This window comes from Myotis daubentonii, chromosome 12 (genome assembly GCF_963259705.1).
Source record: "Myotis daubentonii chromosome 12, mMyoDau2.1, whole genome shotgun sequence".
Lineage (NCBI taxonomy): Eukaryota > Metazoa > Chordata > Mammalia > Chiroptera > Vespertilionidae > Myotis > Myotis daubentonii.
Genome location: NC_081851.1, coordinates 79,926,684 through 79,949,095, shown reverse-complemented (window position 1 = coordinate 79,949,095; position 22,412 = coordinate 79,926,684). Strand labels below are relative to the sequence as shown.

At 57.2% G+C, this 22,412-nt stretch overlaps 1 protein-coding gene across 10 annotated transcripts in view; it reads right to left on the bottom strand.

The window, feature by feature from the left end:
* Positions 1 to 22,412, bottom strand: part of MYT1L (myelin transcription factor 1 like) — a 301,904-nt gene that overhangs the window by 40,229 nt on the left and 239,263 nt on the right. For 9 of the 10 annotated variants that reach the window (XM_059660630.1, XM_059660629.1, XM_059660636.1 and 6 more), the window contains 5 exons: positions 19,448 to 19,582; positions 15,293 to 15,383; positions 13,787 to 13,894; positions 9,335 to 9,546; positions 1,470 to 1,720 (listed from right to left, as the gene is read on the bottom strand). In XM_059660630.1, coding sequence (XP_059516613.1) covers positions 1,470 to 1,720; positions 9,335 to 9,546; positions 13,787 to 13,894; positions 15,293 to 15,383; positions 19,448 to 19,582 — 797 coding nt within the window. The remainder of the gene's footprint in view (positions 1 to 1,469; positions 1,721 to 9,334; positions 9,547 to 13,786; positions 13,895 to 15,292; positions 15,384 to 19,447; positions 19,583 to 22,412) is intronic. The other variant, XM_059660638.1, reaches the window with a different exon arrangement.

Sequence of the window (22,412 nt, the reverse complement as noted above, 5' to 3'; positions counted from 1 at the left end):
TTCCACTTCAAATACCTATTAAGCGATCAGAATTATAATGTGTATAGAACACATAGTTATCATAAAACTATATACACTGAAAGCTGATATCTCCTTAAAAATTCGCCTTCGGTTTCACTGCTGCTGAATAGTCCAAGCCTCGGAGCAGGAGAAAACAAGAGTGGGGGGGCTGGAGGGGAAGGTGGGGTTCACTCTCTAGCCCAGCGCCCAGGAGGCAGAGGCTCCCACGCTGCTCAGGCTGCGGCCGTGACTGGGCCTGGCTGCTCTGCGTCCAGCAAGCCTGCAATGCAGTCAACTGGCTAACAGAGGGCCAGGTGAGCTCCCTTGTCAGAAGATGCTTTGAAACAGACAAGAATCCTTCAGAGCTCAGCCCTCCGGAGGGGAGAAGGAAGGGCGCGTGAAGGAGAGAGGGAGGGAATCAGAGAGGGGAGGAACGGCCACGCGAGAGCTAGAGGGACACAGCGGCCGGAGCTGAGCTGCTGCCGCCGCCTGACGTCACGGCAGAGGGAGGTGCCTGGGCTGTTCCCTGACAAATTAGAGCATTATTCTGCCTCAGCTCTTTGTCATACTGCCTTGGCCTTCACGATGCTGCCTTCAATTCTCTCAGTCGTAGTTTAGTTGTAACGAAGTACCAAGGTGGGAGGGGACAGTCTTTCTTGTTTTCTTGTAGAACTTCCCCCGGGGCCGCCTCCCATCGGGCAGCCCTGGCCACCACGGACACCACGTGCCCTGGCTCCTTCCCAAAGTCGAGGAATGAAACACGAATAAAAACGCATTTATAGAACATGACACTGCTGGCCCCTCCCCCTTCACACAGATTGCCCTCATCCGGAACTGCTGGCAGGTGAGACCGTGTGCACGCGAGCAGCTCCGGGCAAGGCTCCGACACCTCTGCTCCTAGAGAGAAGGCAGCACCACCCCCGCCGGCGCACAGGTCCTCTGAGAGCACCCCCTCGTGGGCTCGCCAGGCGGCTCCCTGGCTGCCGTCTAACCTGCTCTCCTGACCTGGGCACAGGCAATGAGTCATGGACCAGAAAATCAAAATGATAAACCACCACAAAGGCTGGTTTCTGAGCTGCTGCAGCTGCTGTACCTGCCAGACTGGCCCCTGTGGACATCGGATTTGCACTTTCCTTGTTCCCTAGTTCTGGGTGACTTGCTGGGAGCACAGCAAGGGGACAGGCTTGCCTTTTATTTGACAGCTGTCCTTGTATTTGAAAGTTCAAGGCATGTTGGGTCTTCAGATTCCTGGTCCCTCTGTTTACAGAAATGAGCCTGGACCTTCCAGGGGACACAGGCAGTGAGCGCAGCCCCTTCCTGACCATGTGCCGGGAAGCTGCTCCCGCAGGGCTGGAAGGGAGGCTCAGGGAGACGGCGTCTCAAGCTCTGCCCTGTGTCCTGAGGGGCCAGTGCGACCTCGGGGGGGGGGGGGGGCGGGGCCCGCTCGCCTGCCCGGCAGGTGTGCGTACCCGGGTGGCACACAGGTCCTGCGGCTTGGTGGACAGGTTCTGCGGCATCTCGCGGCAGCGTGTGGACAGGTTGAGGATGGCGGTGGCTGCCATGTGGGCTGCCTCCATGTCATGCGTGTAGTCGAAGCTGCTCTTGCTGCAGGTGCTGCTGGCGCTGCTGCCGCCGCCACAGCTCAAGTTGCTGCTGCTGCTGGGCGCGTAGCTGCTGGCGGTGCTGCTGCTGGGGCTGGCGTCCTTGCAGTACCGCTTCGCTGGGGAGACACGGGCAGGGTGACTCGGGTACCCGCCAGGTCATGCGCCCTCCACCCGCACCCCAGCCCTGCGCGTAGACACACATCACATGGAGGCGCGGGGCCAAGGGCTGACTCATGAGGAGCCAGCCACCTGGCCTGCCTCCTGGGACATCACGCGCCACCGACCGAGCTCAGCGGGGACATTGGGACACAGTGCCGGTCCCTCCCAGGAGTGGCACTGGCTTGTGCCTCACAGGCTCACACCTGCTGGGACTGTCACCAGGGTGTCTCCCCTCCTGGTTGATGCCCAGGAGGCAGCCTCCCTGGCAGGACTGCTCATCCGTCACTGGGTGAGGGGACCCAGCTGCTCAGCTCAGTGGGTGAGGGGACCCAGGCTGCTCAGCTCACTGGGTGAGGGTACCCAGCTGCTCAGCTCAGCGGGTGAGGGGACCCATCTGCTCAGCTCAGCGGGTGAGGGGACCCAGCTGCTCAGCTCAGTGGGTGAGGGGACCCAGCTGCTCAGCTCACTGGGTGAGGGGACCCAGCTGCTCAGCTCAGCGGGTGAGGGGACCCAGCTGCTCAGCTCACTGGGTGAGGGGACCCAGCTGCTCAGCTCAGCGGGTGAGGGGACCCAGCTGCTCAGCTCAGTGGGTGAGGGGACCCAGCTGCTCAACTCACTGGGTGAGGGGACCCAGGCTGATCAGTTCAGTGGGTGAGGGGACCCAGCTGCTCAGCTCAGTGGGTGAGGGGACCCAGCTGCTCAGTTCAGTGGGTGAGGGGACCCAGCTGCTCAGTTCAGTGGGTGAGGGGACCCAGCTGCTCAGCTCACTGGATGGGGGGACCCAGCTGCTCAGTTCAGTGGGTGAGGGGACCCAGCTGCTCAGCTCAGTGGGTGAGGGGACCCAGCTGCTCAGCTCAGTGGGTGAGGGGACCCAGCTGCTCAGCTCAGTGGGTGAGGGGACCCAGCTGCTCAGCACACTGGATGGGGGGACCCAGGTTGCTCAGTTCAGTGGGTGAGGGTACCCAGGCTGCTCAGCTCACTGGGTGGGGGGGACCCAGGCTGCTCAGCTCACTGGGTGGGGGGACCCAGGCTGCTCAGCTCACTGGGTGAGGGGACCTGGCTGCTCAGCCCTTTGGAGACTGGCCGCTCCCACCGGGAGGGGCTGCGGTGGCCAATGGGGCTCACTGTCCTGCACCCGGGCCACCTGTGAGGGCTGCACTTTGGGGAGTGGCGTTCAGGCTGGGTGCGCAGCCTGATGTAGCTGAACATCCTCTTCCTCAAGAAGAGTCCCCCTGTGATTCTCACAAAGGGCCACGTGGGGGAAGGCGATGGCCGAGGGGGCGCGCCCTTGGGCTGGGTGAGCCCCAGGTAAATGCACCAGCAGAGCGACCATGACCACTCGGGGACGCGCAGACACGCCCTCCTACAGGAATGGCCTGGCCTCCTGCCTGGAGCGTCGCTTACAGGTTATCTTTCTGAGCAGCCAGCTCATCACCAGCCCGACAGGCTCCTGGGCACAGCAGGCCTCTGAGTGCCCGACGTCCCGCTAGCACAGTGGACGGAAGCATCTGCTGGAGGGTTTACGAGCACTGCCCATTACCACTGCAGGCGCATTAACGCCCCAGGGTCAGGCCTCTCCCCCAGCTGGCCAGGAGACTCCTGGGAGGTGAACCTGGAGGTGCTGGCAGACCCCGCGCAGTGTCCTAAGCCCCCCACCAGAGAGCCACCCTGTCTCACACCTTCTTCCCCGGTGAGCGCAGGGGCCCTGCGTGGGCGCGAGGTCCAGCGGGACGTAGTGATGGGGTGCAGGCGGGGGCCAGCTGTGCTGCGGCGGCTGGTCCCACCTGCCTCCCTGTGACAGCAGTCTGACCTGCTCTCACGGTTCTCCCCAAATAGTCACTGGTGGGTCAGTGCTAAAGGCCCAAGGAAGCCCTGCTCAGAGCTTCCCCGGCGGGAAGAAGCAGACACAACTGCACGGAGTGACAATAACCCGCACAGCCAGCAAGCTCGGACATCACGGGCAACGCCATGGAGCTGCCCGAAAGCGCCTCGTTCAGACACAAATGGAGAAAGCACTGAGCTTCCCTAACTCCCGGCTTCGCACCGAAGCCCGCGCCGTCCTGACCTCTCAGACGCTGCTCACTGTTTCCACCTGGCCACGGGCGAGGCGGGCGGCCACCCGACTGCTGTGCATCCCAGCCCCCGACAGAGCCACAGACCCTGCACATGCAGCTGACCTCCAGGGCCAGGCTCCCCCCATCGGGCCCACCAGGCACGGGCAGCGGCGGGCGAGTGACCTCTATCCTGCCCCGCGCCCCCGCCGGGAGCCAGTGCTCACGCCCTCGGGGCCAGGCCCTGGGCCTTCCTCCTGTCCCCTGCGAAGGTGCCCTATCTGAGCAGCACAGGCCACGGGGCAGCAGGACAGTCCCAGGAGGCCGCCCAGGACCTGCCCGGAGCACGTCGAGGTGGCAAAGCCAACTCGCCGCCCAAGATTCTCTCTCAGGAATGAAAGTTTGTGGTTTTACGTCATCCCCGCATTTGTTAGAAAAATTCTGGGAGGAATAAAATAATACTATTAAGGTGTGTTTTTTTCTCCTGACGAGGGCTAGCCCCTGGCTCAGGGAAAAATGTGCTCCACATAAAGAAGGAACAGGGCACGTGTGTTCAGGAATGAGCGCTATCCAGGTTCTAGAAGTAGCAGGACAACACGCGTCTCCGCAAACACCGCAGCCACCGCAGCCCCTTGGTAAAGGGCATCCCCGTCACTGAATGCTTAGACCGGGGCTCCTCTGGGCTCCGCCGGGAGGGGCCTGGACCAACTGGGACCGCACACCCTGGGGGGGGCGGGGGGGGGGGAGAAGCAGCTGGGCGGCCAGGCGTATCCCTTCACTAAATGCCATCAACTTTTTCTTTTGTTTTGCTGCAATGAAATAAGAGTCTCTATCCTTCAAATCTTCCAGGTGATGAAGGCCTCGTCCTAATAATTATCTGTTAAACTTGGACAAAACCTAGTGACAGTGACCTGGGACCACACTGCTGACACCAGGGGGCACCGCAGAGCCACAGGGCGTGGGGTGGCGGGTGCCTCTCCCAGGTGTGCTCTGGCCCCTCTGCCCCTCCCAGGAGCCCCTACCTTGTCAGATGGGAGTACCTGATTCACCATAAAACGCACTGGGCTTTTCTCTTGGCAAACAAAGCCATGTTCAATTAAATCCCTTTCCAACTGGTCAGCAGATAGAATGTGTTCATGTTCTAGGTGCCAGCGGACACGGAATGACAGAGCTACACCGCTGTGACGGCAGGGCCACGCCTGCATGTGACACAGCTGTGTGCAGGCCACACCCCACGGAGCAGGAACTCCTCAGGCAGTCAGCGCTCTTGCAGAAAAAAGAGCGACCGTAAGACATTTGTATTGAAAAATAAATGAAATGGAAACAAAGCAAACACCTTCCACCAGGACCCTCCTGTCGCCTGCTCTGCTGGTGAGACCTCAGGGCCCTGGAATGTCCACCTGCTCTGTGCAGTGTGTGTGGAGCAGGCGAGTGTGCTACCTCCTGCTTCTGTGCAGTGTGTGTGGAGCAGGGGAGTGTGCTACATCCTGCTTCTGTGCAGTGTGTGTGTGGAGCAGGTGAGTGTGCTACATCCTGTGCAGTGTGTGTGGAGCAGGGGAGTGTGCTACATCCTGTGCAGTGTGTGTGGAGCAGGGGAGTGTGCTACATCCTGCTTCTGTGCAGTGTGTGTGTGGAGCAGGTGAGTGTGCTACATCCTGTGCAGTGTGTGTGGAGCAGGGGAGTGTGCTACATCCTGCTTCTGTGCAGTGTGTGTGGAGCAGGGGAGTGTGCTACATCCTGTGCAGTGTGTGTGGAGCAGGTGAGTGTGCTACCTCCTGCTTCTGTGCAGTGTGTGTGGAGCAGGGGAGTGTGCTACATCCTGCTTCTGTGCAGTGTGTGTGTGGAGCAGGTGAGTGTGCTACATCCTGTGCAGTGTGTGTGGAGCAGGTGAGTGTGCTACATCCTGCTTCTGTGCAGTGTGTGTGGAGCAGGGGAGTGTGCTACATCCTGCTTCTGTGCAGTGTGTGTGGAGCAGGGGAGTGTGCTACATCCTGTGCAGTGTGTGTGGAGCAGGTGAGTGTGCTACATCCTGCTTCTGTGCAGTGTGTGTGTGGAGCAGGTGAGTGTGCTACATCCTGTGCAGTGTGTGTGGAGCAGGTGAGTGTGCTACATCCTGCTTCTGTGCAGTGTGTGTGGAGCAGGGGAGTGTGCTACATCCTGCTTCTGTGCAGTGTGTGTGGAGCAGGGGAGTGTGCTACATCCTGCTTCTGTGCAGTGTGTGTGTGGAGCAGGTGAGTGTGCTACATCCTGCTTCTGTGCAGTGTGTGTGGAGCAGGGGAGTGTGCTACATCCTACTTCTGTGCAGTGTGTGTGGAGCAGGGGAGTGTGCTACATCCTGTGCAGTGTGTGTGGAGCAAGTGAGTGTGCTACCTCCTGCTTCTGTGCAGTGTGTGTGGAGCAGGGGAGTGTGCTACATCCTGCTTCTGTGCAGTGTGTGTGGAGCAGGGGAGTGTGCTACATCCTGTGCAGTGTGTGTGGAGCAGGGGAGTGTGCTACATCCTGTGCAGTGTGTGTGGAGCAGGCGAGTGTGCTACATCCTGTGCAGTGTGTGTGGAGCAGGGGAGTGTGCTACATCCTGCTTCTGTGCAGTGTGTGTGTGGAGCAGGTGAGTGTGCTACATCCTGTGCAGTGTGTGTGGAGCAGGGGAGTGTGCTACATCCTGCTTCTGTGCAGTGTGTGTGTGGAGCAGGTGAGTGTGCTACATCCTGTGCGGTGTGTGTGGAGCAGGGGAGTGTGCTACCTCCTGCTTCTGTGCAGTGTGTGTGGAGCAGGGGAGTGTGCTACATCCTGTGCAGTGTGTGTGGAGCAGGGGAGTGTGCTACATCCTGCTTCTGTGCAGTGTGTGTGGAGCAGGTGAGTGTGCTACATCCTGTGCAGTGTGTGTGGAGCAGGGGAGTGTGCTACATCCTGTGCAGTGTGTGTGGAGCAGGGGAGTGTGCTACATCCTGTGCAGTGTGTGTGGAGCAGGGGAGTGTGCTACATCCTGCTTCTGTGCAGTGTGTATGGAGCAGGGGAGTGTGCTACATCCTGTGCAGTGTGTGTGGAGCAGGCGAGTGTGCTACATCCTGTGCAGTGTGTGTGGAGCAGGTGAGTGTGCTACATCCTGTGCAGTGTGTGTGGAGCAGGCGAGTGTGCTACATCCTGTGCAGTGTGTGTGGAGCAGGCGAGTGTGCTACATCCTGTGCAGTGTGTGTGGAGCAGGCGAATGTGCTACATCCTGTGCAGTGTGTGTGGAGCAGGTGAGTGTGCTACATCTTGGTTTCCAGGGAAACAAGCACGTGCCTCCTGAGGATGTGCCCACCAGGGAGAGGACGGGTCGATGGGTGGACAGACAGGCAGATGGACAGAGACAGAGAGCAGTCAGGACGTGCCTGGTCCTGGAAGAACACGGAGGCTGCACCCAAGTGCTGAGTGTTTGGTCACAGCAGGTGGGACCTCAGGGTGATGAGCAGACGGGGAAGGCCCTGCGTTCTAGGCACCTGCATCTCTGCTCCTGCCCTGACACTGGCCCACCTACCACAGGCTCATTTCCCTCCTGCTCAGGAGCAGTGACGGAACCCCGGGGGCGCTCCTGGAGGTGAGCGCAGACCTCAGTCGCCTGTGGTGCCTACTGCCCGATGCCCGGGAGCAGGAGGGCTCCTCTCAGCTCACATCCACTGGGCCCTGCCCAGCCCCTCACCCTTAGCGGGCATTGTCCTCCACGCATTCAAAGTCTGTCAGGCGCCTCTAGTGGAAGAGAAACGGGGTCACTGACTTTCTTCTCAGTAAATGTTTGCTAAAAGGGTGTCTTTCCTCTTCTCTTTGTTCACTGAGGACCTAAGAGTGGAGTTTTTATTCTGCTCTTGTTTTCTTGTTGGTCGGCTGAACAGCATGGCTCTGCCTCGGTCCTGACACCAGGCACCTTTCTGGGCAGGCGAGAATGTCGGGACTAACATGCTTGTGCCCTTTACAGCTGTCCCTGGTCTTCCCAGCAGGGCAGAACGGTACCTCCACTCGACTCCGGGAATGGACACCCAGCACTAACGTGCCCAACAGCACACAGTCCTCAGGGAAGAGCTGAGAACAGACAGGCAGGTTTGCCTCCTAACCCACCGAAGGCACTGCAACCCAAGACGCACTCTACCGGCCACGCCCTCGCCCAGCCCAGCCAGGACAGTGGGGGCAAGGACTCAGGCCGTGGAGAACAGCAGCGACAAAGAGGTGGGTGAAAATGAACGAGCCAAAGCACTCATCAGATTTCTCAAAATTGGAAATGATATCAATAGAATCCTTAATTATGTGAATTCAATTTCTTTTGATCCTTCATTTGCAATCAAATGAATGAAATAATAAAAACTGAAATTGGCAAATTATTACAAAATAAACAAAAATACTTATTTTCTATTATACTGTAAACCACTTTCTGTTCCCCATTTATATTAATTCCTATATATTAAGAATTGATACATGCAAAGATAATCAATATTTGATGCATCAGAGAAATACTCTATTCACTATACAAATTAATTGTTATTAAGGCACAGAATGACTAACATAACTTTGAAAAAGGTGTAGCTACTCATATTGAATTATGAGACGGTTTCAGAACCCCCACCACTTAGCTGAAGCGGTCTGTGTGCTGTGATTTGAATTCCGTCTCTCAGAGAGGAGCGTGCCTGTCTCCTGCCTCACTAGAGAGCGCCAGGAGAGACTGCTAAGTCACCACAAGCTACGCAGCCCACATGCCAGTTAGTAAAATTTGCCAACTGAGTCATATATCCTGGAATTTAAAGTAGAATTGTGGTTAGATAAGGAAACGCCAAGATACGTGGTCTTCCCGTCTATTGTTCAACCACTAACCACGATAAACGTGACCCAGGCACACCCTGGCGGCCGAGCCCGCGGTGGACAGGAGCCGTGCTTTTCCTGACGCGATGGCAGAGTGCGGCCGTGACCCAGCTGGGCCCCACCAGGTGGCTCTCCCAGGCCCGCTTCCCAGGGCAGAACAGAGCAGGTCCAAGCCTGCTGGAGGGGCTGGGACCCCCTCGGAGGCTGTCCACCCTCAGCTGCACAGAGCAATCGCGGCGACTTTAAAATCCCACCACACAGGGAACACCTGAGCTTCTGGTTTGGCCGGGGTGGGAGCCGCCCGAGCGTCAGACTTCTAAGTCACTCGGACTCTGTGCACCCAGGGTCGGGAACACAGGCAGGTGGGGGTGCAGACCTCCCCACACAGCCACGGATTGGGGGCCGCTGCTGCCGGCTGTCCAGGTATCTGAGCTGGGCCACCAATTAAAGGACGTTTAGGAAGGTGCGGACACGGTCTTAGTGACAGCAGGCCAGAGGAGCCAGGCCCTGTCCACGCCCGCAGCCCTGCCCCCACCGTGGGCCTCTGGTTCTGAGGAAGCAGCCAGGGTGGCGTGCTGCTCCTGGTGCCCAGCAGTGACCACATGCGCGACCCGCTGGTAGGAAATGGATATACACAACACAACATCATCAAGGCAAGCGTGACTCTCATGTATAAGAGTGTGCACCTCCTACCATCATATCCTTTGGGGGATATGTCCCTGGTTTGCACCTTGGGAGCTATGGCCCGCTTGCCGTACGTGTGGCTGTCGTAACTGTTGTACTCAAACGACGTCTTGGAGTATTTCTCCAGCTCTTTGGCCAGGTTGGAGCGCGGCGTGGTCGTGGGGACGTTGTTCCTGTAGCCGTAGTGAGGGATCTCGAGCTGCTTTACAAAGCACATTGGCCTGTAAGCAAACAAGAAACAATCGACAGCTGGCTTTTTCGGGGCCGCGGGGGGACGGGCTCACGCTGACGCCAGAGCATCTAGCTCTCAGCGGCACTCGGGCCTGGAACCGGGCACGGAAACCATGCCCTGCTTTCCTGAGAAAAAGCTGCGGTGCTGTCATTACACAGCACCTCCTACGCTAGCCGCCCGACTGTCAACTCTGGCAACAAGAAGACGAAACGGAACTAACTTTCCCGTTTCCCTTCTCTTTTCCTGTCGTGGTGGGCTTGGTGAAGAGACAGGTGTGAAGACAGAAGAATTGCAAGTCCGCGTGTTTTCTTCTGCAAAGAGCGAGAGTCACACTCAAATGCAGGGAGCTAAGGAGGCATTTTCCCTTGGAAAGAAGAGGAAATTAAAGAAGTACTCATAAGGCCACAGGCCGAGTGAAACTAGATACAAATGTGTACGTCTGGACAATAAAATGGAACATGCAGCAATATATTCTGACAAATATTAGCCTACAGTTTCAATATTTTTACCTAGGAGCCATTCATTTTCCTAGATTTTAGAGTGAATTATTTCAGTGGAGGAACCTTCTATTATTATTCATTATTTAAGATTCCATTTTGTTGTGTGTTTGTGTCCAGCTAGTTCTCTGTCTCATAAGTGGAATGTTTAAGCTCTTTTTGGAAATTAAGACGTACAAAAAAGTTGTTCCCTTCGCTCAACTTCTCCTCATGTTAACACCTTTATTTACCAAATCACCAAGGCACTTACTTTGATTTCATGAACTTAGCTTATTTACTTGTCAATCAATAAAACAAGGAAGCGATTAGCTGAATGCCCATTATTGGAGGCATTTGCCAGGTAGTATGGAGGGTGGCTGCATAAATGACTAAAACCCCCAACTTTGCCTCAAAGATCCCGGGCTGCACTAGTGTGTGTGTGTGTGTGTGTGTGTGTGTGTGTGTGATACTATTTTAAGAGCCAGTGCTGCAGGGATTCTGGGGAAGGGAGGCCTCTCTGGCTGTGAGGTTCCATCTCCGCGGAGAAGCTGGAGCCAGCTTTACAGAACCGGTAACCCACTAAGGCAGCGGGTCTCAACCTTCCTCACGCCGCCGCCCTTTAATACGGTTCCTCATGTTGTGGTGACTCCCAACCATAACATTATTTTCGTTGCTGCTTCATAACTGTCATGTTGCAATTGTTATGAATCGTCATGTAAATATCTGATATGTAGGATGTATTTAGGAGACCCCTGTGAAAGGGTCGTTCGACCCCCAAGGGGTCGCAACCCACAGGTTGAGAACCGCTGCACTAAGGGTATGATCAGGGCGTGAGCACAAACATTCCCAGAAAGAAAAGCAGTCGGAAGGTGAGGCGCGTCTTGGGGAAGCGCAGGAGACTGGGGCCTGGGCAGGTGGGAGTCTGTGCATTTGCTAGTGAGCAAGGCCACGGGGCTGGGCCGCTCAGCGGAGGAACCTGGGCAGAGGCCTCAGTGCGAGGCAATCCTGGGTGAGAAAATGGAGGTGGATGGGCCCAGCAGAGGAGAGAAGAAACGTGGACAGGGCTGGACATACTTACTCAAGTCTTAAATTCCTGCTGGAAATCTATTTAAAGATTTAGAAAAACCATAATTATTGAAATGATTGTAGGTGTAAATGCTTTTCCTTCCTTCCTGGCTCTGTCCGCACCCGCTGGGCGAGCCTCTGTGTGTGTGGACGCCGTGGGAGGACACGGGTGATGGGGAGGGACCAGCCTCGCCAGGAGCTGGGACCCAGCCCCGGCAGTGCCCATGGGGCAGAGGGGGCGGAGCCGGAGACGAGGCCTGGCTGCAGGCCCTTTCCTGTGCGAACACCCTCGTCCCGGCACCCTGGCCTAAGGAACGCTGTTTGCAGATGCACAGCTGCTGGCACCGGGCCTTGCTTTGCTGTCGCTGGCTGTGCTTCTCGACTGTGTCCCCCCGAAGAAAGGAGCAGCAGAAAGAGCATAAAAGCTGCTGTTTCCGGCTCAGGTCAGAGGGAGGCTGTGTCTGACCAGGGACGTTCACAATCACGGACGCATCTCGTCCCTCTCAGCTGCCCTCTCCATGCGGGAGCGCGGGCTTGGGGCTGCGAGGGACTCACCTGTGACGTGTGGAGGGCTGGGCTCTCGCCTCGGTCTCCTTCTGCCTTTCCTCAGTCTCCCCTGGTGAAGAGCCATCCCTCCTCAGGTGGACTGCGCCCAAGGTTTTGGGGGGGCTCTTGTGCTGCCAGTATTAACAGTGAGTGGGCGTGGGCTCTCAGGGGCTCTCACTGATTTGTCAGCCTTACTTTCTGTGAGATGACAGAGTTGCAGGTACCCTGGGGACATCAGACTGTAACACCCTTACAGAATTGTCTACAGTGGTTCTCAACCTGTGGGTCGCGACCCCTTTGGCGGGCGAACGGCCCTTTCACAGGGGTCGCCTGAGACCATCCTGCAGATCAGATATTTACATGACGATTCATAACAGTAGCAACATTACAGTGATGAAGTAGCAACGAAAATAATGTTATGGTTGGGTCACAACATGAGGAACTGTATTTAAAGGGCCAGAAGGTTGAGAACCACTGGTCTAGAAGAATGCATGCCCAGCCTGACTGAGGGGGGTATCTCTGAATGTCAGGACCACAGATGGTTTTTCTTAGTTTTGTCTATTTAAATATTTCCTACTTTCTAAAAGGATTTAACTTTTCTATTGAGTTGAAGGGCCATGGCAGATCCTCTCTGACCTGGGAACCATACTCAACAGACCACAAAGGTGACGTGTCCTCTGCCTGGTGACTGTGTCCACATGATCTGTCCCAGAGGACAAGGTAACAAAGGCAAGACTGGGAATGTGTGTGAGTTGTGTGAGTGGAAGTGTGTGCGCGAGTGTGTGAGTGTGTGAGAGTGTATATGAGTGTGTGTGTGCAAGTATGTGAGTGCGCGAGTGCATGTGTGAGTGTATACGAGTGTGTGTGTGCAAGTATGTGAGTGCGCGAGTGCATGTGTGAGTGTGTGAGAGTGTATATGAGTGTGTGTGTGCAAGTATGTGAGTGCGCGAGTGCATGTGTGAGTGTGTGAGTGTATGAGTGTGTGTGCAAGTATGTGAGTGCGCGAGTGCATGTGTGAGTGTATATGAGTGTGTGTGTGCAAGTATGTGAGTGCACGAGTGCATGTGTGAGTGTGTGAGTGTATATGAGTGTGTGTGTGCAAGTATGTGAGTGCGCGAGTGCATGTGTGTGTGCGAGTGTATATGAGTGTGTGTGTGCAAGTATGTGAGTGCGCGAGTGCATGTGTGAGTGTGTGCGAGTGTATATGAGTGTGTGTGTGCAAGTATGTGTGTGTGAGAGTGCATGTGTGAGTGTGTGAGAGTCACAGTGAGGCGGTCACCCTCCCTGGCTCCAAGGCAGGGCCCGGCTCCGGCCGTGTGGACACACTGACTCCGGCCTCGGGCGAGCTGGGGAGTGAGCAGGACCTGCAGCTGTGGGCGTGGTGCTCACGGGCGGACATGCGAGCTGGTGTAGGGTGAGCGGAGTGTGGGTTTCTCCCTCTCCCCTCTTTTCTAAACTTGATACACGGCGGGCTAAGCCTGAGGGTGCCTGAGGACTTTCCTGGTTTATCCTCTAACGAGGTCTGGGGCAGGTCAGCCCACCCTCTCTGCGCTGGGTGTCTGAGGACAGGGGAGGGCAGCTCCGGGCTCCCAGGCAGGCCGCCTCCACGCTGGCCAGGGGGCTCCATCACTGATGTGCTGGAAGGAAGCACTACCCCCACCTGCAGGTGGTGCCTGGCCTCTCAGCCTTGTAGGACCATCCTCTTGGGCAGCACCAGCTGGGAAAGGCCCACCAGCCTCAGCCAGGAGGGACGGGAGGAAACCAGAATCCAGCTCCTCCCAAAGCCCAGGAGCGGAGTCACCTCCTGCCCCCCAGGCCTGCGTGGGGGGGGGGGGGCTGGGTCTCGCTCGCAGCACAGCGCTCGTTAGCTTCCCGCCTGCCCGAGCCTGGCATCGCCTCCTACACAGCCCGGAGCTGGTGGGAGGGCTGCCTGCAGGGACCCGCGGCACCGCACACTCCGCCAGGGGTCCTCAAACTGCGGCCCGCGGGCCACATGCGGCCGCCGAAAACATTTTGCCGCCGCTGCCTGTCCTGCTTAGCAGCCGACGCGTCCCGGGCCCGCAGTGCGCGTGTGTGGAATGTCTGAGGGACAGGGAACTGGCCCCGTTTAAAAAGTTTGAGGACCTCTGGTCGGAGCTGTACCTGAGCACCCGGTCTGAGGCCGGGCTGGACTTGGACACGTCGCAGCTCTGGTGCTTTTCCTGGGCCTTTGCCAGCTTCTCCGCTGCAGCAATAGGGCATCCAGAGAGGCTGCAAGCACAGAAAGGGGTCAGTTGTCTCCCCGAGGGCTCCACACACCACCCCCGACTGGGCCGCCGCCCCCTCCCTGGTCAGCAAACCACATCCTCGCGGGAGCAGGGGTGATTTCCCAACCTGTCTGCTCTCCTGATGGTGGGAACGCGAGAGTGGGTATTCCCTCCCCCCAGCAGACAGTGCTGCCTGCTGGCGTGCCCCGTGTGAAGTGCACCTGAAGCTTTCTCACGCCAGCCAGCCAGGCCCAAGACATTCCAGAGCGTGTAAGCCAGTCGGTCAGACCCAGGCTCCCTTCAGGGACGGTCCCTGGGTGTGGAGGAGGGACTGGCCACGGGGCAGGCCGTCTAGTGGCCCAGGCAGGGCAGCTCTCTGGCTGGCACCAGAGACGGAGGTCTGGGCCGACCCCCGAGCACCGCTGACCACAGGGCGTGGCTGGTGCCCCTGAAGAGGGATGGGGGACAGCAGGACAGTCCGAGGCCCGCTTGCTGGAAGAGGCTCTGGAGCTGGATACTCAGGTCGTTCCCGAGACCGCGGTGTCTGCTGCCTGTGTGACTGCTCAGTCCACCAACCACAGGCACCGTGGGCCTCCCTCCCTGCGCGTGGGGCTGTGTGAGATCTGACCGAGGAGCTGGTCTGGAAACGCAGCCTCGAGTCACGCTCAGCACGACCCTTACTCCCACTGCTGCCTCCTTTGCAGCACACGCCCAGGACACACCCCAAGGGCTGGGGGTGGCGGGCTGTGATCTGATTCATTATAAATTTAACACAAGTGACCACACTGGCCAGTGGGAAGAGCCAGCATTAGAGGGACGCTCCCAGCATTTAGGCTTACAGGTGTGTTAGGCGTGTGGTGCGGGACCAGGCTGCAGGGCACCCTGGGACAGAACCGCTCTGCTACGGCCAAGGAGCACCTGATGGAAGGGCTGCCGCTCCGTGGGGGTGAGAACAAAGGAGGAAGGAGAACTGGACTTCACTCAGAGCAAAGCATGGCTGTGAGCGGGAAGACAGCAGGGGGCCAGGAAGGCTGCTGCTGCCACCCCGGGCAGGGTCCAGCAGAGCCGGGCAGCCCAGCTCCTTCCTGGATTCCAAGCCCCGCCCTGAGGGGTGGACCAGTCCCTCCTGACGGGCACAGGGAGCCTGTACTGTTTCTTCCAGTTGCACATGGTCATGGTTCCCTCAGAGGTCACAGCGAGGACGGCGCCTCCCGGGGGACTGCTGCCCCATCCCGAGGGGGGTGCGACCATTGAAACCTCCCATCTGTGACCCGGGGTCTGAGCATCACACGCCGAGTGCGATGGGACCAAGTCTCCATCCTCTGGATGAGGGTGCGTCAGGGCGGGAAGAGGCGGGGCTCCCGGGGATCCCCTGCAGGCAGGGCGCAGGGGCTGTGCTTACCTTCGGTGAGAGTTCCTGTTGCTATTTACATGCCCGCGCCCTGTGCAGCCCGGAGTAGGACACTTGAGAACATTCTCATGCATGGCAAGAACTTGACAGGGAGAGCAGAGAAAACACGTGGCATTAAAACACAGCAACATCCGGGGACAAGAGGACGCAGTCATTCTAACAAAGTGGCTCGTGTACGACTGACGGCCGGCAGACACTCGTGATGGGCATGGTCAGGGGAACACGTGGGAAGGGGAGAAGGCTCATCTGAGGGCATGCAGAGCGGGGTGCGCTGTGTGGGGGCTGGAGGTCGGGATGTGAGGATGTCCCCAGCGCGGCCCATCTGCCCCCCACACGTAAGCACTGAGCACCTGATCGCCAGGCAGCAGCACGCAGACCAGACGGTCCCAACACACGCCTCTGCCTCAGAAACAGTGTCATGAGGGCATGGCGGGCATGGCGGCCATGGTGACAGGAACCCCAAGCCTTATTTTTAATGAAATGAATTAAATGGTGGCTTTCCACCTAGGAATTGAACACTTCATTCTTCTTCAAATGAGTGAGCTGGGATAGTCAGTGCTGTGCTGCTGGGCCGGGAGGCCAGTGAGGGGACTCGGTCGCCCACTGTGGGGCCCGGGAGTGACCAGCAGTCAGGGACATGCTCAGCTACTCGCCATGGCCACGGTCAGGCTGTGTGCACAGCCTTGCTCCTCAGTGGACAGGCCACTGCTCTGGGTGGTGGGGAAGGCAGATGGGGTGAGGAGTGAGGGTGGGCAGTCAAGAGAAGTGACCCATGTCGCTGGCCCAGCACACTTGGCTACCCCCTCCCGGAGAACACACGGCAGGAACTGTGGGAGCGTCCCTCGGGGTGAGGTCTGCCTCACGGAGGTGGGCGTGGGAGGCCCCCTAAAAACAGAGTCTGCCCCAACGAGTTCCAGGACTACTTTCTACAAACCTCCTTCCTCCAGAACAGCCTCCCTCTCCCTGAAGCGTGCACAGGGAGCTTATTACTCAGGCCACATCGCACCCCTCACTCTGGACAGCTCCTTAAATCTGGGTTTGCCCCTGCAGTTCTCAGCCGAGTGCAGTGATCGGTGGGGGGGCCTGTGCTGCTCCCTCGGGGGACCTGTCTTCCCGGGGCTTGGCCCGCTCCTTGGGCCTCTGCCCGCTCGGAGGAGGCAGCACCCACCCGCCCGCTCCCTGCCTCTGGGTCCTGCTCTGCCGCACGGTCGCCCGCCGTCACTCACTCCTCACTCCTCTCCTGACCTGCTGTCATGTCACACCACTGCCCAGGACACTGCTTCTCTCCAATTCACACCATTTTCCTTCCAAGCTAAAAGCTCTCCACACAGTCTCTTTGGGAGATGCAAGCAGCCTCACGCATGTCCGAGGCTCAGACCTCAAACGGCCTGCACCTGCGCCTCCTGCTAAGTGGCCACACAGACGCCCACTTGAGGGCGGGCCATCGGCCTCTCCTCCTCGGCCACGTCTCTCCTGCTCTTCCCCGCAGCCCTCACGCCCTTCTCCGGACCTTTCCACAGGTGTCCCCTGTGCAGAACACTGTCCTCTCGGCCCGTCTCCGCTCTGCCTGCCTTTCGCCCTCTGCTCGTCTTCCCCTCGGGGTCCTGTCTGGGCCACTCCACTCATCTCTACGCGCACGGCTCAGAGGCAGACCCAGAGCAGCTGCGCGTCTGACCTTCTCCAGCCTCCAGACCTCCCCCCGCAGCCCTCAGGACCGTCAGACCGCACTTCCCGTTCCAGAAGACAAATCCAGGCCACTGTCTCCCTGTTCCTCAGCTCCCTACACCCGTCACTGCGGTCACCACCTGATCGCGCCCTGAGGCACAGTCCCTGCCTTCACCTCAGTCCGCCTGCCTCTCTCATGAGCCCTCCTCAGGCCCTGCCAGCCTGCCCGCCTCCTGTGCCTCTGCCGCCTCCTCCAGCCGGGCTCCTGTGTGGACAGCTCCGGCAGCGGGCAGAGAATGTGTGGTTCTCTCTCTCACAGACAGGCTGAGCGGGACAGCCGTGAGGCCTGAGGTCCCTGGGGAAGGCCTCACCCCTGGTGTCTGGGGCGTGTCCGCAGCTGCTGCGGAGCCTGTCCCTAGAGGTCATGCCTGCCCTGTGGGGGCTCCTGGAGGACAGAGCGGGGTCTCGTTCAGTGGGGCGGCCTCTGCTCCTCACACAATGTGTTGCAAACTGGGGCGACAGACCACTGTATGGAGTCCACCTGGAGGGCGACTGTTTCCACTTCATGGTGTTCTAAGGAATGATACGAGTCCAGGTGGGCAGGGATCAGGGGGCCAGCGCCAGAGCTGAGCCCCCACCGTGCCGGGCGCAGGCGTGACAGGCGTGGCCTTCGTCTGCGGCTGTCAGGACACGGCCCGTTTCTGCTCCATTTGGGCTCTTCCGGGAGCATGTGGAGCCAGGAGGACTGTGAGCTCCGAGGAGAAGCCCATCCTCTGCTCTGACGGTGGAAATGTGGGCCTGACCGAGAAACGGCGCCAAGTGGCTATTTCTCTTAAGGCCCGAGGGCTTCGCCCTAACGCCTCATTGTGCAGATGAGGAAAACCAAGTGCAGAGCGTGTGCCGTGCTCCAGGTGGCGGGCTGGCTAGGACGAGGCCGCTCAGACCAGGTCTCGGGACTCAGGTGGGTGTGGACCCGGATCTCGCTCAGGCGTCTACCCAGTGGCTCGCACCCGCTCACGCTGGTTTGAAAAGCACGGAGTGTCTTCCACGCGCCAGGCCTGTGCTGACTGGGAAGGAGGGACGCATGTGCGCCGAGGTTTCCTCATCTGAAAAGCCGCTGGCGCTGCCTGCGGGCTGCGTGCACGGTGGCCCGGCTGGGGGTAAGCTGCTGCGGCCACATGCTGCCTCCCTGCTCATGTAACACACGGGCAGCGCGCTCCCCGCTCCTGCTCTCGGCTGCTGACAGGGCACGTGCAGGAAACAGGCTTACTATTTTCAGCAGCCGTCTGAAAACAGAGTCCCAACCCTTCTAAAATACCTCCCCTGAACCGGCCCCGCTAAGCCTGTCCTAAGCCTCAGCTCCTGGGAACTTCTCCGGGTTCCGCCAGATGGGCCTCAAGTATCCCAAAGTCAGCGACTGAATGGGACCATCCTCAGAAGTCCCTGCAAACAGTCAGCGGATCGTCTGGTCCCATCTCCAGCCAAGTGACTCCACTTTCCTCACTAGAAACTGTGTCTCAGACAATGAGGAAGATCCTGAGACTCACGATCAGGGTCTTAGACTCAAAGGTCATTTCTGAAAATGTGCCATTTCCCTGTGCAATCAGTTCTAATTGTTTTTAGCCGGGCCGGCGTGGCTCAGTGGTTGAGTGTCGACCTATGAACCAGGAGGTCACGGTTTGATTCCTGGTCAGGGCACAGGCCTGCGGTTGTGGGCTCGATCCCTAGTGTGGGGCGTGTGGAAGGCAACTGATCCATGATTCTCTCTTATCATTGATGTTTCTATCTCTCTCTCCCTTTCCCTTTCTCTCTGAAATCAATACAAATATATTAAAAAAATAAAATAGTTGGAATACTTCATGTGCTGTGAGAAAGATAAAAATGTATACATTGGTTCAGTTCTAAAGAAAATTTAGTTGTTTTTAAAAAATTTATTGCCTATTCTCAGAACCTAACTGATTAAAATAAATGCGTGGGATCAAAACCCACCTGCTGTAACCCTCCTCACTTAAGATTTTATTGTGCGGAAATGCTGGGGCAACTATGACATGAAACAGACTTTTGGAATAAAATGCAATAAAATACAAATAGAAATACTGATGGACATTGACACATAATGGGTCCAGATAAGGGGTTTCCTCTAGGCCCCCACGGCTTCAAGCTGGGAGGGCTGTGGGACCAGCTGCACTCAGCTCTGCGCTGCTGAGGAGTCTGCCTGAGGCTGCGGAGCAGGTCCGAGTGAGCTGCGCCCTGGAGGCCAGGCCTGCCTGGGGGCAGAGGAAGCCGGGTGCCGGGCTCCATCCTAGGGCCAGTCCCGCAGGAAGGACACGAGGACACGCTGCCCGCGGAGGGTGAGCTCTAGAGCCTGCTGGCCCGTGTGCACTTGCACTGGGGCTGCCCGTCAGGACAGATGGAAATGACAGAGGCAAGAGAGATGACAGAAGGGCCGTCGGTGTGTGCGGGATCGTGAGGCAGACTTACTTTCCGGAGGGACCCTATCTTTGTGCGGGCATCCGGACAGGCTGCGGTGATGCGGGTACAGCCCAGTTACGTGGCCAGTTCCATCGCACCCTGGGGTTGGACACTTGCTCTCTTTCTTTTCTGCTCTCGAGGGATCTAAAAGCGACAACAGGTGTCAAGAGAGTGAATCCTTTACCCACTGACGACAATGTGCTCACTTCACACTCTGAAGAGACCTTGATGAGTAAAGAGACAAAGCAGGTGGCAGGGAGACGCCGTGGCACCGGGCTTTTGCGTAGGTCTGTGGCTTGGCGTGATTTCTGACCTTAAACAGTGTAATCATGAATCACACAATATCTTGCTTTCTGTGAAAAAGAAGACAAGACTATCCCTACTGCACTCTTGTTTCCCGTGTGTTACATGATAAGCTCACAGAAACCAACGGAATGAGACAGTGGCCTTCTCAGAGAACAAAGCCACCCCGTGGCGGCTGCGCAATTGCTGTGAAATTCGACCGCGGGTCCTGCCGTCAGACGCCCTTTGGCAGGTGGCCTTCTTGGGGTGTCTGATTGTAGACAACACAAGGGACAGGTTTGCTGGTGTTGAAATTGCTAGGTAGCACGTCAATTTAGAGATTTTCTGAAAATAAGCTGAACTCTCAGAAGGCACTGCAAGCAAATGACCCAGAGGCGGGACCCCCCTGACGGGCGTGCACTCGGAGCTGCCCAGCGCGGCCGCGGGCACCGGTGGCTCCTCTGCGTGCACGGGACTGAGGAGGCCCCGGGATGGACGCGTGCACGCAGGTCAGCGGCTCTGCAGCTGCTGGGGGAGGAGCCCGAGGCAGAAACGCAGCCATACTGCTCACATGTACTTCTATGCCCAGAGGGACCCAGTGCATGAACATGCAAAAACAACTCCAGAAATAGTCTAAACAGCGCCGTGAGTGTGCAGAACACTGTTTCTGAAAACCACCTCACAGATTATCAACAGAGAGTGAGTCCTAGGACCTGATCCAGGGGTCCAGTGCTTTGATATTGATACGAGAGGCCTGGTGCAGGAATTCGTGCACGGGTGGGGTCCCTTGGCCTGGCCAGTGATGGGGACAATCAGGGCTGTCTCGCCCAGTCCCGATCAGGGCCGATCGAGGCTGGCCGGCTGGTGGGGCGGGGGAGGGACTGTGGGAGGTTGGCATGGGAGTGCACTGACCACCAGGGGGCATCTCCTGCATTGAGTGTCTGCCCCCTGGTGGTCAGTGTGTGTCATAGCTACTGGCTGGTCATCAGGTCATAAAGGTTGTTTAGGCTTTTATATATGTAGACTAGAGGCCCGATGCATGAAATTTGTGTAAGAGTAGGCCTTCCTTCCCCCAGCTGTCAGCACCAGCTTCTGTCTGGCACTCAGGACCCGGGCTTCTCTCTGGCCACTGGAAGGCCCCCGGGACCCGGGCTTTCCTTGCAGCCCCAGCTTCGTCAGGAAGGTCATCTGGAAGGACGTCTGGTCTAATTAGCATATTACGCTTTTATTATTATAGATTTTATTAATCAAGCCAATCATGACTGTGAGAAACATGTTTTACTTTTGGTAAAGTATTCATTTTATATAAAGAAAAAAGCCTGGCTTAACATTTTTAAAGCCTTAAGGACTTTTTCTTGAGTCCGTCATGTAAAGGGAAATAGACCAAGGGCTCGCAGGGACGTCCACACCCTGTTTCTGTAAAAGACCCCTGACTTGTAAGCCAGTGCGCTGCCCTACGGAACGCGGCTCTTCCAGGTCTCGGTCTCTAAAACCAGCGCTGATGTTGGCGAGTCCTAGATATGCTGTCTGCTGCTTCCTGACCTACTGGGGATCGTAGTCACTGGAAATAAATCTAAAAACAGGCTATTGTGATGTCAGCGTTCAGATGTCATGCTGGAGTGTCTCCTACATGCAACCCCGAAGCCTAGCGTTTCACTGCCTTGCAAGCAGTTTCATCATAACATCGGTGTACATTAATTAATGTAAATACCGAAGCACACAGGAACAGTTTCATAGGAAAATGTTGATTAAGGTCATAACCTAGATATAAATGACTTTAAAGGACAAAATGCAACTTTTAACTATTATTAATAATTAAGTGTCTCTTTTTCATCAGGACACTTAAGATTTCCTAACAAATCATTCACAGATTTTGAAAGTGTTCTGAAGTCGAGGTCCGATGTGTGGGCACATGTGGCTCAGACGGCCGCGGGTGCTGGAAGACACCGGGCACAATCTCCTCTCGATGTGTGAGCCAGGCTGGAGCTGCCACTCGCCTCACCACTACGCCCCGGCTTTCTTATTTCTTGCAATCCCAATTCGTCTCGAAGGCAAACACTGGAGCAAACACAGAACAACCCAGCAAGCAAACAGACCAACAACTCAACAGCAAACCTCGAAGCAATACCCAAAAGACTCGAGTGCCGGCTCAGCTTGCTCCTACACCCGTCCAGTGAGGCTTAGGAAGCAGATAAAGGCGTTTCCGGATGAACCTCTTTTGTTTTAGCTCAGATTCTGGAAAGGTTACTGGTTTATCATTTACATCATTTTGAGAAGATTGCGTCTAAATGAGAATGGTACGCACGTTCCCTTCATCTTTAATAAAATAGCAGAGGAGCTGAGAACAGACTGGACGCTCTGGCCGGAGGGCTGCCTGGCCCTGCTGGTGAGAAGCTATCTCTTCAAACAGGGCACTCATCTCTTTGCCCGCTCTGGGTCCTTGCCTGGCCACACTAATTTGGCTCTGACAAAACTGTGGCAACTTCACAAGAAACTGGGGTAGTGGGGAACACAATGACTGAGGGAGAAGATGTGGAGCAGCTGGGCAGAGGCAGGTCCATGCCCTCCAGCTCCTCTGGAAAGGCCAGCTCCCAGCCCTCCCTGCTCCGGGGAAAAGCATATCTCAGTGCCACCGTCCATGCCCACTCCATCCCCACTGATCTAGGGGAAGCAAGCCACTGGAATTCCATTT